The 18,484-nt window shown below is 41.1% G+C and overlaps 1 protein-coding gene across 1 annotated transcript in view; it reads right to left on the reverse strand.

Annotated features, from left to right (window-relative positions):
- Positions 1–18,484, reverse strand: part of Eprs1 (glutamyl-prolyl-tRNA synthetase 1) — a 62,476-nt gene that overhangs the window by 30,898 nt on the left and 13,094 nt on the right. The window contains exons 7-13 of the mRNA XM_027418742.2: positions 15,763–15,889; positions 14,920–15,112; positions 12,577–12,748; positions 8,888–9,121; positions 7,307–7,391; positions 6,412–6,471; positions 1,424–1,534 (exon numbers count right to left, since the gene is read on the reverse strand). Coding sequence (XP_027274543.1) covers positions 1,424–1,534; positions 6,412–6,471; positions 7,307–7,391; positions 8,888–9,121; positions 12,577–12,748; positions 14,920–15,112; positions 15,763–15,889 — 982 coding nt within the window. The remainder of the gene's footprint in view (positions 1–1,423; positions 1,535–6,411; positions 6,472–7,306; positions 7,392–8,887; positions 9,122–12,576; positions 12,749–14,919; positions 15,113–15,762; positions 15,890–18,484) is intronic.

Raw genomic sequence — 18,484 nt, forward strand, 5'->3', positions numbered from 1 at the left:
GTTGGTCAGAGTTGTCCAAGAGACTCCCAGCATTATAGGCTATTGACTATAGCCCTTGACTGCCTAGCCCCCAGAGGTAAATTCCTATTGCTATAGACACTATACACTTTAGACATAGGGCCCAGTTGGAACTGACCTGAAAGGCCCCTTCCTGAAGACAAGCTTTCAATTCACCAGAAGGCACCATGTAAGCTTCCAAAGCAAAGAAGCAACCAACAGGCCTACGAAGCTATGACGCCTATGACCCACAAAGCAACCACTATGGCACCATAACCCTGAGGGTGAATTAGTGGCACACATTCTTGGCAAACCAGCAGCTCTCTAACTTACGGTCCACCCAACAAGAGGGAAACCATTCTGGTACTAGAAACCTAGCCAACTACCTGGAGATACTGAAGTCATGGATCTTGGAGGGGAACCTACAACTGATACTTCACTAACCCATAATCCCTAAGTACATTCTAAATGTTCACCCTGTATCCACAGAGAGATTAGTTCTCACTACCCATTCAAGGAAACTTCCCTCTGCAACAGACAGAGACCACTCCAGAAAACCACAGGAAAGAGCGCGCGCATGCACACACAGACAGACAGACAGACAGACACACACACACACACACACACACAGAGAGAGAGAGAGAGAGAGAGAGAGACAGAGAGACAGAGACAGAGAAAGAGAAAATACAACAATTAATGAAAAAAAGAGGCCATGGATTTGAAAGAGCAGCGGGGTGTTATGTGAAGGTTTGGAGAGAGGAACATGAAGGAGGAAATTATGTAATCTCAAAAATAAAATAATAACAAACTGCAAACATTAAGTAGTCCCTAATCCCTTTTTGAGAGAGAGAGAAAAAAAAAGGAACATGATGCATGTTTGTTGAGATTCAGTCTTGTCCTAATCTCATTTTTCAGCCAGAGTTTGAAAAGTAACGATTTATAATAAGTTTATTTTAGTTCATGATGATGAAGAAAAAAATGCCTTTTTCATTAAGTTTCAGGACTTTAAAAAACAGTATGCATTTACTTCATTATTACATCTACTTACTGATACAACCATGCATGTGTGTGCGTGTTAGTGGGTCTAATGATTGAAAGACAAAGTGTAAAGTTGAAAGAGGACGTACCACAGCTTCCACACACCGGTAAGAATGTGAGTTCTGACACCCCACCTTCAGAACGACTCTAAGAAGGAAGAGGAAAGACCTCCTCACACATTAAAAAGCTGTCTCTACATAACAGAAAGTAAGTGCTGACAGAATATAACAGTTCTGTCATGTGCTGGGCATCATTAGTAACATAAATTACTTCAGCAAGAAATCCACACAAAGATCTTTTCCAATTGGTATGAAATCTTGACAAATACTATGAAACTGAAAATATCACAAAACCAGAAGAAAACACAGTAGCCACAATGCAGGGCTACCTTGGGATGTCTGGCTACTTCCTTCATCTCCTCCTGTGCCTCTGGGACATTCACGGGGACCACTTCCTTCTTGAGCAATGCGACATACCGTGGAGCCACCGGGTCAATAACCTGCAACAAACATTCTCGTGTACATATTGAAATACATAGTAACACATCGTAAATAAAAAGAGTAACAGCACAGGAATACTAACTGGTTTTATTTGTTACTGCATTTACTAATTTTTATGTTAATTCTTTCATATTTAGTTTAGTTTATCTGTGACTTCTTTACTGTCACTCAAGTAAAGCTTAAAAAAGAAAAATGAAAAACTAGTTACAAACCAACAGACACAAGATTTAAGATTTTCTTCCCCAAAATAACTACTGGCAGGTAAAAAGAAACTGAAGAGAACAAGTCCAAAATATTTTGAAAATAATCTTTAAATCTAGCAGTATTAGAAATGAGAATCCTGTGAGAGTTTATAAATTAAGGTAATTTGATATTCAGTCTTGCACTGCTGGAGAGACATTCATTTGAAGTATCATTTCTATAATGAGTTAAGCACCATAGCACCATCTAAAGCAGAACAGCATTAGGTCACTATAATAAGGCAGCCCTGCAGTTTACAAGAACAAACAAGGTGATCCTGTTGAGCTACATGCCACACACACGGTGGGTCTCTATGATGGAAAGTAAAAAATCTGAAACACATCTGGTCTCAAGTGTTTTGGAAAAGTATACACACAGAGAAACCATTACATTCCCAAATTTAACACACACTTGGCACAGACAGGCACACAATAAGTATCTGCAGATTAACTGAATGAATAATCTTTTAACTATGCTACAACCCATTCTAGCTCCAAAATAGGAGCAGCCTCTTCATCTGGAAGCAGTGAAGAGTATACATTAATCAAGCAAAATAGAAGCACTTAAATACTAAATACCCGGGAGAAAAATAAGCACAAAGGCAAATTTGGAACTGGGCTTTGTTTCTCATACTGCTGGTCCTTGTTCTAGGAGGCAGGCTGAGTCAAGGGGAAGACCCTCCCTCTAATAAATGCATGGATGGACAGATGGACGGATGGATGGATGACAAATGCAGTCAGATAATATTTAAGCCTCCAAAATAGCTTTAAACAAGCAACACAACGCTGAGAAACTTAATTCTATTCTCTGCAGCTAACTTCCTCACCTGCAAAACTGTCAAAAAATGTGCACACACCTAATGCCAGCATTCAGGAGGCAGAGGCAGGAGGATCTCTATGAGTTCAAGGCCAGCCTGGTCAACACAGTGAGTTCCAAGACAGACAGGGCTATGTACTATGTAGACTGACTCAAAAAAAAAAAGGGGGGGGGCAGGATCCACAGCTGGCTACTACCTAGGGAGCTGTCTACACACTCTTGGGCTGTGATAGAGAAGTTAAGTTTCAAATGGTCTAGGAAAAGTCTCGAAATTTGTTTTTAAAAAATCATTCTATAAAATTTAGCAAACAACTGTGGAGAACCATGAATTATTTAAAGAACTGGAGTTCATAGCCAGAAATGGTAGAACACAACTGTTAATTTTAACTACTTTATACTTTAGAAGCTGAGGCAGGAGTATTGCTTCAACCCATGACAAGTCTGGGCAACCTAGACAGGCTTCTCCTAAAAAAAAGAAAAAGAAAAGAAAGAAGAAATGATATTTAAGTCCCCTTTGGCTCTAAAATTATATAATTCTTAAGACTCTGAACCAGTGGTTTTCAAATGACTCCAAAGAATCTAAAGTATTCGAAAAGAGGCCTGAAAGAACCCCAAAAGGGTATTACAGGGTGAATCTGAAATGTCCCCAGGTTTACAATTAAGCACTTTCTCAGTGGCACTGTTATGATGGCCGCAGAACACTTAAGCAAGGGGCCTGGATGTACCACACAGGCCATCAGAGAAAGTAGAGCCACAACCTCCCAAAAGAGTACCACCATCTAGGAACTAGGTGTCCAAACACCTAGTGAGCCTGTGGAGGATATCACACAAACAAAACACAACAAGAACAGAGAAAGGAAAGGAGTGACAATGACAGAGTAAAGCCCTTCCCAGACTTCCCATGTTAGCTCCAGAGCTCTGACAGCCAGGAACTTCACATTCAAGAGGTAACAAAAAGCAACTCCTCTGGGAAAACTGCCGGCTAAAAGAGAAGTTTGAAGTTACTACATGGGGGATAGATGGCTTCAGACTTAAGAGCACTAGCTACTCTTCAGAAGATGTAGGTTCTATCTCCAGCACCTCAGAGCAGCTCACAACTGGCTGTAAATTCAATCTCAAAGATCTAGTGCCTGTGTGGGCACTAGGCACACATGTAATGCACAGATACATAATATGTGGACCAAATATCTGTACCCCATAAAATAAAGTAAAAATTTAAAAATGAAAATCTTTCAATAATTTTTTGTTAAGTTACTACATAGAGTTCTCACTGGCACAGACAGCTCATCATAGAGGAATGTGAAGTTCCTGCTCTTAGCACTCCTGTGTACTCCTATATTAAACATGAGTAGATAACCTAGAGACATGACACTACTACTAATGCTAAAACCATGAAACATGCATACAAGGTTATTTTGAAGGTCTTTGAAATATGACAGGAAAAATGAGAATTTCATCAGGAGGAGCCATAAATCAAGAGAGAGAAAACTAGAGGCCCCATGATCGCACATATCCAGAGAGAAGACAGGCTAGGTTGAAGCTCAGTGTTGAACATGTGCACTGCACACAGACATGGGAGAGGGGGGAGTGAGGGCAGGAGAGAGGGGGGGACAAAAACTGAAACAGAATTTGCACGTGCCTGCAATTGCAACACCTGAGAGGCAGAGACAGAGGCAGGAGACTCACATTAGGACTGTCTCAAAAATCAAAGGGGAGTGTATGTTAAGAAACTCCAGAACTGAAGGAATGAGTTAAATAACCCATGTGTTATTTCAATGGATATGATGAAAACAGACCCACACATTAATGTAAAAGAACAGGTCATAGCCAGACAAGGTAGCCCACAGAATAAGGCAGGAAGATCCTGAGTTACAGACTAAGTAAGACCCTGTTTCATAAACAAAGCCATCACACACAGCAAGTCATAAGCCTGGCAGAGGTTAGCACCCATAGACCCAGCTTGTTACTCAGCTTTGCATCTGCAAGTTCAAGATTATTTCAGGCAGCACAGTGAGCCTTGCTCTCAAAAACATAACTTTTAAAATGTCATACAAGAGGTCTCATTATCCCATACAGAGTGCAGAACAAAAGAAAGGACAGTTAGAAGGAAGGACGCTAGCATGGCGGTGCATGCATGACTATAGTCCCAGCCCCAGGGAGACTGAGGTAGGAAGACCACTTAAGTGCAAGCACTTGAGACCAGGGGATCCCACAGAGACCCAGCACAAACAAAACAAAACCGTGCAGGAATAGGTAATCCATCAGAGAGAGGAAGAGAAGGGAGCCCCAGAGAGATGTAAAGAGATCTGGGTTACAGCTCTGCCCCAAAGCACAAGAGCACCAATGCATACCACCAGAGCAGCAGGTCCTGGCAGAGATGCTACCATGAGTAAGTTAGAGAACATATGAAGTACCTGACACCTGAAAGGAACTTGGTGAGCTCCCAGACTTCAAGAACCAGGAGTCAGTCAGTATGGGAGGAGGAGAAGGTAAAATAAAACAAGTGACAGAAGGAAACCAAATTGCTATGAGCAAAAGACCCAAAAAGAAAACCCCAAGTAGCATCCCACACTCCTAGAATATGGACAACAAACACCACAAGAGTCATCTGAAAACTCAGCAGCTTTCTCTATGGGGAGGAAAGTGGAAGGGAAAAGCCCACGGAATCCTGTGACCCAGAGAAATACATTTCATATATCTGAAATAAATACATACATGTAGCTTGATTAAAACTCAGGCCTACAAAGCCTGAGTTTAAAAAGGTATACAAATTAACTTGCTTGTAAATTCTACCTGTGTTTGTTATTAGTAACTGCAGCAACAGAAAGAACCAATTAATGATTCCTTAATACATATTAAAAAAAAAAAACTTACTAAAAGTGAAAAACTAAATAAATTCAAGACACATGCAAGACAAGCAACTACTTGAGGCAAGACATCAGCACAACCGAGCAGCAACATCAAGGAAGAATTTACAGATCACAATCACAGAAACCGCAGTGCAGAACGTGCATTCTAATGATTCGCCTTATTATAGTGTCCAAGCATCCGCTTCCAATTAGGGATTATCAATGTCAATATGCATGATTCCTGGTTTGATTTCCCAATTAAGAAAGCTTTGTTTTTTTTGTTTTTTGTTTTTTTTTTTTTCAAGCTGAAAGCACAGCAACTGTAGTTATCGAACCTTCAATACAACTCAATATGTAATTTTTAAACTCTACATCCTCTCAGTACACAGGGAATAGCAAAACGGAGTTAGCGACGTCTCCCTTTGCCACAAAGAACATAGGACACATTTGGCAAACTAGGGATGATGCACTGTCACCAGGTTTGTTGAGCAAGTCGTTAGAGACATGTGATTGTGCTTCAGAGCTGTAGAACTCCCCTGGTTGTAACATGTACTATGCTAGAAGCTATGTTTACAGCAATACAAGTATGAAGTGATACCTTCTTACAGAGAGCTCGCAGCTTGAAAGCAGAAAAATGAAATGCAGAGTGTTCGTAAAAGATTTAAGGAAAAACTGTTACCATTTCCCATAAATCCGAGTGCATTGCTTCAATAATTGTTCCTTGCTGGGGTTGTTAATGGCTTAGTGCCCTTATCCATTTAAAGAAGGAAAACATTCCATTTCCCTGAAAGACTGCACAGTGAGAACATTGTTGAGAGGGCCTGATCTCTGTGATGAGCACTCCAGTGAGTCAGTTCTGAAGTCTATCACCCAGGAGGGAGGCAGCAGCGGCAGAGAACTGTGGGGCCTGATCTGTCAGTTCTGAGGTCTATTACCCAGGAGGGAGGCGGCAGCGGAAGAGAACTGTGTACCTTTTTGTTAAATGCCCAGATTTTGTCCCATTCCATGTTCACAACAGACCTTGAGGAGCCCTAGAAAAGCAATAAGAATAGTTTAAGGATGAGAAATACCAAGCAGGGGGCTGGCAAGATGGCTCAGAGGGCTCCCATGCCTAATGACCTAAGTTTAGTCCCTGGGACAACATGATGGAAGGAGAGAACAATGTCTTAAACATGTCCTCTGATGTCCATGTTATACACACGTGTACATGCTCATATATAAACTAAAAATAAAAACAAATACTCGGAAGATTGTGCTTCAAGTCAAGCATGCTTAGAACAACAACAAACAAACAAAAATAAACAATAAATGCTTGCAAATTTACTTCCACTGAAATTTAGACCTTGGTGTGTAGCCTTACACGAAGTTTCCTGTTGGAAGCCATTGTGTAGACTGGCCAGAGTTGACACCTGACCTCCCACTGCATGGAAATACTTTCGTTCCAATCTTTTTATTATTACAAAACGTTAACTTACTCCCTTCAGAAAAGTCTTCTCTTAGGTAGGCACAGTGGCCTGTGCCTGTAAGCCTAGTACTTGGGAGACACAGGCAAAAAGACCTCTACATAATTAAGGCCAGCCTGGTCAACAGAGCAATTCCTAAGCCACCAGGGATACACACTGGCTTGGGGGGTGGGGGTGGGGACCATCCTTGATGGCATGGGATTACACATCTGCTGTCCCAACACTCAGGAAACTGAGGCAGGAAGGTCACCAGGAGTTACAAAGTGAAATCTTATCTCAAAAAGAACAAATTTCACAGTGAACCTTAACAGGTCACCCACAAACATGGAGTAGGAACAACAGAGGTGACAACAAAAGCAGTGCTTGGGAATGCAGGGGAGCTGGAAAAGAGACAGGAGCTTACCTGAGCAGCGATGAACTGCTTCAGTCCCTCAACTGTCATTCCTCTTCTCAGAACTCCTCGCACTGTAGGAAACCGAGGGTCATCCCTGGGAAATGTGCACATTGCTAAGTGAATTTTTATATCACTTGACTACAGAGAGAAGATTCCTAATGAATAATGAAGTGTATTCAGAACAAAGTGTGGTGGCACAGGCCTGCAATACCAGCAATACCTGCAAGGCTGAGGCAGGAGGAGTAATCACAAGTTGAAGGTGAGTTCAGAGGCAGCTTTAGCTAGAGAAACCCGATTTCAAACCACACAACCGATAGTCCCTTGTTAATGCTTGACAGGCTGTGAGGGTACACACCTTTAACTGCAGCATTGGGAAGTGGGGGCAGGCAATCTCTGTGAGTTCACACCTAGCCTGGTCTACACAGCAGGACCTAGGACAGCTAATGCTATATAGTGAGACGCTTCACAAATAAAACCAGGCAAGACAGAGAATCATGTCAACTGTTTACAACGTATACAACGTATATATATATCCCATATATATATATGGAAGTTCCTGACATTCAGCAGGGATTTGACAATTTCAGTACAGCTGCAATTATACACTTTATACAAAGATAGTGGCCAAGATAAACCTGCCTTTTATCAAATTCAGCTCTATAATCAAACTGAAAATTTCTAGCATATACCTAATTCATAATATATTCTTATCTTGGTCATTATTTGTGTCTTTTTCTTTTTACGGAGACTAGCCTTGACTGAACTCAGCCTCTTCCTGCCTCGACTTCTTGAGTGACAGAATTAGAGATGTTTGTCCCACCCCTCCTGTCCCCTGAGGCCAGTTTCTCCTCTCTCCTACTCCCCTTTCCCATTCCTGTTCCCCCAATAAAAAAACCCTCTACTCAAGCTCTGTACATGGCGTCTTGCTCTAACACACTGCTTTTTAAAATTACAACAGTGCTGATAGTATGAACCAACACACAAAGTCTTAATTCAGGAAAAATAATGTTTTTAGATTTATAACCATGAAAATCCAGATATATGGGCACCATTAATGTAAGTACATGACTACAAGGTGATCTCCAGTTGTACACAAACCTTTCTTACAAAACTTCCATGAAGTTACTCCTATCTACAGAAACTTTCTGATTCTTTCCGGAACATGTTCAACAAACAAGGTGGGTCGTGAAGCCTGAGGCTGAGACCACTTCACCTTAGCCTCACGTCAGGGCCACAGGGGCCTAGAAAGCACCCAGCTGAGAGAAAATCCCATAGTACACTTCTGTGTAGAGGATACAAAAGACCAGAGTTATAACCACTCTCTATTAATGCTAAGATCCACACCGAGGATGTGGTCCAGTGCACTTCTCATTTTCCTATGCCATGGTCAGCTACAGACAACACGTTTACAGCATCTAAATTAAGGGAGAGAATGACCCCAAGGCACTGGCTGAAACAGATGAATTAGGAAGTTTACAGGCGTATAGGCCTATCCACTGAACCACTTCCTAGTCAAACCTGGCACCCACAAGTAGTTAGAAAAAAAAATCTGCTACAGCAAAGCCTTCCTGCTGTCATCTTTAGACATACCATCCATCCACCAGTCCTTCATTGACAAACCACGTAAGTTTTCTTTTGGACAGCACTGTGTTGTTGAGGTTCAAGCGACTGTATTCCCAGATGTATGGCTTCCTTATGCCTAAAGCTTCAATAATCCAATAAAATTGCTCATCTCTATCGTGGTATTCTGTTGTCCTCAAGGCATGAGTAACACCTTCAATGCTGTCCACTATAGGGCACGCAAAGTCATATGTTGGATAAACACTAGGGGAAAAAAAAAAAGAATTTTATCTTCCCCACCTTAAACATTAGTAGCCACACTCATTTAAAATATAAATCCTTACATATTAAGACTGTTGTTTTTGCTGGACATGATGATTTACACTTGTAATATCAACATTTGGAAGGATGGAAGCAGAAAGATCATTACAGACTCTAGGCCAACCTGGGCTGCATCAAATGCACTATTTAAACATAGCCTCTCTCTCTCTCTCTCTCTCTCTCTCTCTCTCTCTCTCCCCTCCCTCCCTCCCTCCCTCCTCCTCTCTCTCTCCCCCCTCCCCCTCCCTCCCTCCCTCCCTCTCTCTCTCTCTCTCTCTCTCACACACACACACACCAATAAAAAAAAAGCTGCCATTGTTATGATATACTTTGAGTATTACAATGTAGAAAACAAACATTTTTTAACTATTATTTTTATTTTATGTGTTTTCAGGATTTTGCCTACACTTTGTATGTACAATGCCTGCTAAGGCCAGAAAGGAGTGATGGATCCCCTGGAACTGGAGTGAGCTGCCATGGTCTGCTGAAGAACATTCACTGCTTTCAACCCCTGAGCCATCTCTCCAGCCCACTGGTTTCATGTTGTGAGACGAAGTCACACTATATTCCCATGGCTGGCCTAGTGCTCACTCTAGGTATAGTCCAAGCTAGCCTTGAGCTAATGGCAATCCTCTACCTCCCAAGCACTGGAATAAGTCAGCAAGTTTTGCAATTAAATACATAATTCAGTATTAGTTTGGCAAATTCTATAGCATTTCTGTAATAGCAAATATATATTGTTCAGGGCCAATCTGGACTATAAAATGTGACAGATACTGCTTCAAAAGAAGGAAGAAAGGAAAGAATGAGGGCAAGCAGGCAGGCAACAAAAATTCTCATTTAAAATGGAACTTATTCTTTACAGTGCTGGGGACTGGACCCAGGATCTTCTGAATGTGAGGTAAGCAATGTACCACTGAGTTTCTGCCTAGCTATATTCCAGCAGGACAGCATTCTCTACATCAGCTGGTAGAGCACATGCCTAGCCTATGTAAGGTCATAGGTTTATAGCAGCACTATCAAAAAAAAAAAGGGGGGGGGAGCACTTTTAAAAGGTGATTTCTGCTTAAAATGAAGTAGACAATCATTTTATACTTCTCACACACAGCATCAACTTACACTATTAAAATATATTATTACATTATGCCTCCTAATTTTTAAGCTTCAACTCAAGATGTAATTATACCAGGCAGGGTAATGAAAATCTGTAATTCCAGTACCCGAGAAGACGAGGCAGGAAGATCATGAATGAAAGGCCAGGCTGGGCTTATGATGAGTCCTTGTCTCAAAGCCACCCCTACTCCCCCAAAAAACAACAACCCAAACCAAAAACTAACCAGCTGTCAGTCACTTCTGCTACTCTGCAGAAGGTACAGTGATTTCACATGCAGTGGCTTTCTTCAGAGCATAAAAAAACAAAAGCAAGATGGCTCATGATTATAATCCCAACACTCAGGGCTGAGGCAGGAGGATCACTGTGAGTTCAAGGCCAGCTTATGTTATAAAAATAAGACACTTTCTCAAAATAAAAACCAAAAAAAAAAAAAAAAAAAAACCCACAAAAAAACTAACAAAGAGAAAATCTTGGCTGGCTACATTTCAGACAAGCTAACATCCAGAGTTTACAAAGAATTGCAGATATTAAATACCAAGGAAATGCCAGGCAGTGGTGGCACACTCCTTTAATCCCAGAACTCTGGAGGCAGAGGCAGGTGGATCTCTGAGTTCGAGACCAGCCTGGTCTACAAGAGCTAGTTCCAGGACAGCCTCCAAAGCCACAGGGAAACCCTGTCTTGGAAACAAACAAACAAAAAAAAAAAAAAACCAAGGAAATAAACCCACCAATCAAGAAATAAGCAAATGAACTCAGCGGTTTTATAAAACAAGCTAAAAACTATTCTTGAAAGTGTTCAATATCCCTACCATAGAGGAAATAGAATTAAGACTACTTTGGGATACCATGTTACCCCAGTCAGAATGGCTACCATCATGAAATCTTACAAGGAATGTTGGAAAGGGAGGACATGCAGAGAAAGGAACCTTTCCCCACTCCTGGTGGGAGTGCAAGTTTATACAGCCACTGTGGAAATCAGTTTGTATATTTTCAAAATATTAAAAAGAGAACTACCATATGACACAGCTATTTCATTCCTGAGCATACACTTACACACACACACACACACACACACACACACACACACACACACACTATTGCTAATTTACTCACTATACCAAATAACTGGAATTAACCTAATTGTATATCAGCTCCATTAACAGATGAATGGATAATACAAATTTAGTGTATACCTAAAAATTAAAATACCATTCAGCTCTAAAGAAAAAATATAATAAAAATGCAGGAAATTAGATTGACTTAGAATGTACAATGTTAAAGGGGGGGGGGTCACACAATATCAGAAAAAACCTACATACCCTCCCACATCTGAAGAACCTAACTGACAATACAGATGTAAACAAACGCACACATGGACGCATATGGAAAAAGAATGAGTGTCTAGTGGGGGGTGAGGGAGGACTGAATGCATTCAAAGGACACAAGTTATTCAAAAGGATACAAAACTAATTCTTTCCTAGCTCTATCCTAGACCCTATCCTGCCTGGATCTTTCAGTTATTTATTTATTTATTTATTTATTTATTTATTTATTTATTTATTTATGGCGGTGAATAGATAGGGCCATGAAAATATATTCAGTAGTGAAAGTGTAAAATTCAGTGTGAAGCTTCACAACTCCAGAATGGCTAACCATAGAGGTGCATAACTTGTAAAGAATTCAGGTCTGGTGCAAGTTCTTCATAACAAAGTTTATTAAAAAGAAAAGAAAGAGAACATAGTCTACAGATAATTTTACAGAACAAGGACAGACTTTTAAAGGGTATCCTATTTAAAGAAAAAGACCTAAACTTAGGGATGTTAGTTAGTGGCAGGACCTTTGCCTGGTGAGCATGAGGCCCTGAGCGCAAGCCTTAGAAACAGGAACTTCAAAACAAAATATGATAATCTGTTAAGAGCACCAGGAAAAAATAATCAAAACTTTAAAACACACTTGTTCTTTTCTTGGTTTGTTCATGTTTTGGTAAATTTTTGTACCATCATTGTTGTGTCAATTTATGCTCAGAAAAAGAATTACAGACGAGGAACATCATTACCTAAAGATATACTTACACACTTAGTCAAGACAGACGGGAAAACTACAAAGCGCCAAGGACTCGTAAGATAGCTGAGTGAGAAAGCATCCCTGAGAGGCTGCCCTACACACCTCCAGAAAAGGCCACTCAGCCAACTCACCTATGAAGAACAAAGGCGCTGGCTCCCTGACTGTTCTGCATCCCCTCCCCTCATGTTCACACAAGGCAAAGCAAGGTCACCCGACTTACTTGTATTTATTCCCAGTTCTGGGGTGGGGCTGGATTTTGCATCGGTAAAGGGTTGGGTCCCTCATACACCCATTGTTACTGCTCATGTCAATTTTTGCTCGTAGGCAACAGGACTGACCAAACGGGCTTCCTTTTTTCATTTCTTCCCACATTTGCAGATTCTTCTCAACAGCTGTAAATAACGTGTATATTCTTATCTATTTGACTGATGTGAGTTTTCTTTTTGTATTGCAGACATATTCCATTAGTTTAGAAACACTGTAACATTAATGCTGGGTGAGGTAGGACAGGTGGTGGCAGTCCCCAGCTCTCAGGAGGCTGGGGTGGGAGGAAGGAACATGAAGGCCAGGAAAAGCTACTCAGTGAAACCCTATCTCAGAAACAGACAACATACCTCAATATCATTAGGGAATATACTCTATGAATGTGCAAAAAAGTAAGTCAATACATTTCACTAATACAGCAGAAGAGGAAGCCTTCCTTCTCAGCTGCTACGCCCCATTTCCCATCAAGGCACAGCTAACTGGTCAGCTCTTCCCCCACCTCCAAGTTTGACACTATGCCTTTAAAGTAGAATTATTCTTTTCTTTTGCTGAATTATAGCCGGGGACAGAGCAGTTTGGCCTGACCTTTGGGCTCCTTCAAAGTCCCTTAGGCACCCCTGTGTGGCACAGAAAATGCTCGGCTCCAAGAAAATGAAAGATCACAGAAAATAGATAGTGGTATACGACATAAGGGATTTAGCTGCAAAGAGACTCTATACACTATGTGGCTCCAGCTCTACCTGCCTCAGAATATCAAAAGCAAGCTTGCTCCACTAAGATGAGAAAGAAATGCTAACCAGTGCCTTTCTGTGGGAACTTCTGAAGCTACACTCAAAATAAATACATATAATTATCAAAATCTAGTGAACTCCCTTTGAAACTGCAATTAAAAAAAATTTACTGTAACAATTTAAATTTAGTATGCTTCCCAAATGAGATGCTTTAGATTTAAATATAGCGTGGGAGCTCTAGCAACATATTGCACTGAATAAAATTATCTTGATTTATGTCAGGTGGTGGTGGTGCACCTTACTTTAATCCCACCACTCAGGAGGCAGAGGCAGGTGGACCTCTGAGTTTGAGGCCAGCCTGGACTATATAGTGAGTTCTAGGACAGCAAGGGCTATACAGAGAAACCATGTCTTTAAAAAAAACAAACAAAACAAAAGTCTGATTTGTAAGCTCAGGAACAAGTCACAAATAAGAAAGGAAAGGTAGTCTCTGAAGACTGGATATAGCGATCATATTCCATGTAACCTGTCATCCCAGCACAGGGAAGCCAAGGCAGGACAGCAAGTTCAACATCACAGTGGGCTAAATGGTAGCCTTTGTATTTGGTTGTGACTGTTGGAATGTGACATGTCTCCCATGGGCTCTCTGTGTAAACACCTGATCTCTAGCTGATGGCACAGTTTTGGAAGGTTATGGAAAGTTTGGAAGGTTAGGATTATGCCTTGAGTGTAATAGTTCAGCATCAATATGATCCCAGCACATAAACAAGCCATACTGTAAGCTCCCAGCAACAATGACAGAGCGCTGCTCCCTCCAGCAGCTGACTGTACCCTCTTAAGCTTCTTGCCACCCAGCCTCATGGCCCCAAGCTGCTGTCAGATGGGATCACAGCAGTGTAAAGGTAACTAAAAGAAGCATGGACTTCAGCCAGGTGATTCTGCACCAACAGAGGGATGATGGACTTTGTTACAGTAACCCCCACACACACCCACATGCTGTGGTGTTCTCGGCATTACCAAACATTTTAGCACTGTTAGCCATTTAAATAAGTAACTATAAATGTTACAGAAAAAAATCCTCCAAATGAAATAAAGGCCAAAGACTGCATACGGAAGTGAGGTGTCAGAGTGAGGAGACCGCATACAGTTCTCCCGCAAATAAGGTCCTAAGGAGCCAGGCCAGACTGGAGTAAGCTCAGTGGCCTAGCATGTGCAGGCCTAGGTTAGACCCCCCAAGGCGGACACACACACACACACACACACACACACACACACACACACACACACACACACACACACACACGGGGACGGGGACTACAACGACCACGACACTAATGCAAGCAGGGCACAATGACACATCCTATAATCCCAACACTTAGGAGACCATGGCACGAGAATCTCAAGTTTGAACCCAACCTAGGCCACATGTGGCAAGACTGCCTCAGACAAACACAGAATTAGAGAAAGAAATAGCCTTAAATGTGTCTTAAGGAACATCTTTCTTTAAAAAAAAAAAAAAAAAAGAAAGAAACCTTATCAATTAAAATCTGACACAAACTGTGCCTTACAGTTTTGCCTGTGCTTGGACTCCGCCCTCTGCTCACGCTCTGCTTTCATCTGTTCTGCAGGGGTGTCGTCCACGTAAGCCTTCCCTTCTTGAATTAACTTCTCTGCATATTTCATTATAGTTTCAAAATGATCTGAAGTATAAGTAAACTGATCGGGTTTAATATGCAGCATCGCAACATCTTCCAAGATAACCTGCAGAGGGAAATCAAATAACCATCAGTGTTATCTGTCATTTTCTTACACACTTTTAACCCACGACATTTATTTTGGGCAAATGTAATAAAACACCATCAGTCTTAAACAGCCTGAAGATGATTGTGGATGATGCATGATGTTAGGTCAAAAAAAAAAAAAAAAAAAAAAAAAACTATTCAGTGCATTGGCTTCCAGATTTCCAGCTGCAAAAGCCGATCTCAAGGTGAGCTCTGTGTACTGAGAGCTGAACTGCTGTGACACTGCCCCCATGGCCCCTCAGTGAATATATTACGAGCCCTTCAGAATAAAGATGCTAGAAAACCACACCTCACAATTACCTGTGCAGTTTTAATTTCATTCATAAGCTTAAGATTATAACTGGAAACCTGCTTCCAGTTAAATTGGTATTCAAAGGAAAATACATTATTCAAGTAAACTCTACAATAATTGGAGAAAATAAAATTAACTTATGTTTTTTGGTATGGGAGCTCAGTTCTTTTTTGGCAGGTCTCAGGCATAAACTATATACATGATGAGGGAAAAGGCAGCTATGAAATCAAGTTTCTTCGAATACCATGAAGGTATCAGATCACACTAATTTTAATCAGCTTTTCTGAGAAAAAGGCCATCACTACACTTTTCATTACCTTCTCAAAGTCTTCCTTTTCCTTTTCAGGGTTTGTGTCATCAAATCTCATGATCAGTTTCCCTTTAAAGTTAACCTGGTAGTGCTGGTTCAGAAGAGCAGCTTTTGCATGCCCAATGTGTAAGTAACTACAACAAAAACATTTCACAGAGAAACTCATTAACATGCTTCAACTACTTTCTTACCCTTAGCCTCTTTGAGGGGTAAGAACTAAACAAAACGTCCAACACTCCCCCGTCATTACTTTCCACCAACAGGCGCTGTAACAGAAGATGTGACTGACAAGAGACAGCAGACTAGAACATGGACAGTGTAATCGTAAGGAACAACTCCTTACATAAACTCTCAGAGGGCAAGGTATGCAACCCTAAGAACAATCTTTTCTTTCTTCCAAGAGGAATGGTCATTTACAGGAAAAGTTCTGAAACCATAATTGATACAGCCCAGTAGTTCACCTCTCAAATTTGCTGTTGCTGGGGACAAACCCCAGGACAGTTGCAGTCACTGTGATGGCTAAGTCAGAGAACATGAAAATTACTGTGACAGAGAAAAAGCTATAAGTTTTGACTACTTTCCTTGGTTTCAGTTTCTTCAGATACCAACGATAATATTTTAACTAAATGATCTCGAAGGTTCAATCTAGCACCAAATTCTACAAACCAAAATCTAGGAAAGAAAAACTGTTTCCATGATAATAAATGAAAACAAACAAACAAACAAACAAACAAAAAAAAAAAAAAACCAAAACATTGCTGACAGTACCTCACAGCCATGACCTCCTTATCAACACAGTGGTGAGGCACTCGGCAGGCAAAGACAGGAGGATTACATGTTCCAGGGCAGCCTGGGCTACATAACCCTGACCTAAGATCACACATCTGAGATCTTCCTGCTAAAGATATTAAGCATTTACAAAGCAAGTTTAAATAGCTCTGACAGATGTTTACTAGTTTCTGTGGTAGCTACAGTGACTGTTTTTATGATAGTCACTTTGTCTGAAAGGACATCTTTGATCTCAACTAATATACCAATATGGGAAGAGAAAATGCAAACCCTCATTTATGACACTGCACCAATTTTTAAGCTGAAAACAAACAAAACCTTTCTGTGGTGCTGGGGATTGAACGCAGTGCTTTGCCCACTGCAGCCCCACAAAACCCTTGACTTAGACATTCACTCCTGCAGCACTCCAGATAGGTGATTCAACTTTCCATATAAATCAAAGAATTGCTTGGGTGTCTTGAGTGTTATCACAGAAAATAAAAATTTACATTTCAGCAAAGGGAACCCACCAATGCATAATTAAGAACAACTGAATGCAACATATATATATATATATATATATATATATATATATACTTTCTGTCCTAATTTTGCAACTTTCTATAAATCTAAAACTACCATTAAAATAAATGTTTAAAATAAAAGCCCATTTTTGTCCAGACTAGAGATGCCTCAGTAGGAGCACTTGGACCCAGGTTTGTTCCCAGCACCCACAGTCTTCAAACTGCCTGTAACTCCAGTTCCAGAGAATCTGACACTTTCTTCTAGCATCCACAGATACCAGGGAACTACATGTGGTGCACAGATATACATGCAAGCAAAGCACCCATACACATAAAATAAAAATTAATCTAAAAGATAAAATAAGACAGGCACAGTGGCACACCCCTTTAATCCCAGCACTCAGGAAGGAGGTGAGGCAGGTGAATCTCTGTAAGTTTGAGGCCAGCCTGGTCTATAAATGGAGTTGCAGGACAGCCAGGGCTACACAGAGAAATCCTGTTTGGAATTAACAAATTAACTAACTAACTAACTAAAGGGCTGTGAGTTCCCAGAAAGGAACTGAGACACTGTGAGATGTCGTGAGTGTGGTGCATTCAGTAATACTGCTATAACCATTGTCCAGAAGAGATACAGCCGGAGAAATAGCTCAGTGGGTAAAGGCCCCTGCTACCAAGCCTCACAACCACAGTTCAATTCCTAGGCCTCCAATGATAGGAGAAAGTCAACTCCTAAGCAATCCACTGACCTCCACATGTGACATGTGTGCCTACATATACATACACACATGACAAATAATCAAGTGAACGTAATGCCTTTGTTTTTAGCCACTAGTCACTGATTACCTAGTATTAGCTACTGTGCTCAGCTTCATTCTCACCACTAAGGGTAGATCTTCTGCATATTGGGTGGACAGGAAAAACTCTGATGCCTTAAAGACATGTTTGCCCCTGACACCGTGCATGCAGTACTAAGAGGACAAATGCAGGAAAACCACCAGGACTCTTAAAACCGTCCTGAGATAACCAGCTCATGAGAAAACTGACATCAAATCAGCTCTAAAAATAGAGTTACAGGGCTCCCAGGATTGGCACCCACCTTTAATCCCAACACTAGGAAGGCAGAAGGCAGAACTCTATGAGTTCCAGGCCAGCCTGGTCTTCAGAGCAAGTTCTAGGACAGCCAAGGCTGTTACATGGAGAAACCCTGCCTAGAACACACACACACACACACACACACACACACACACACACACACACACACACACGGAGAGAAACACACACACACACACACACACAGACACACAGACACACAGACACACAGACACACACACACACACACACACACACACACACACACACACACACAGACACACACACAACACACACACACACACACACACACACACACACACACACACACACACACACACACACACA

This window comes from Cricetulus griseus, chromosome 5 (genome assembly GCF_003668045.3).
Source record: "Cricetulus griseus strain 17A/GY chromosome 5, alternate assembly CriGri-PICRH-1.0, whole genome shotgun sequence".
In the NCBI taxonomy this organism is placed as follows: Eukaryota; Metazoa; Chordata; class Mammalia; order Rodentia; family Cricetidae; genus Cricetulus; species Cricetulus griseus.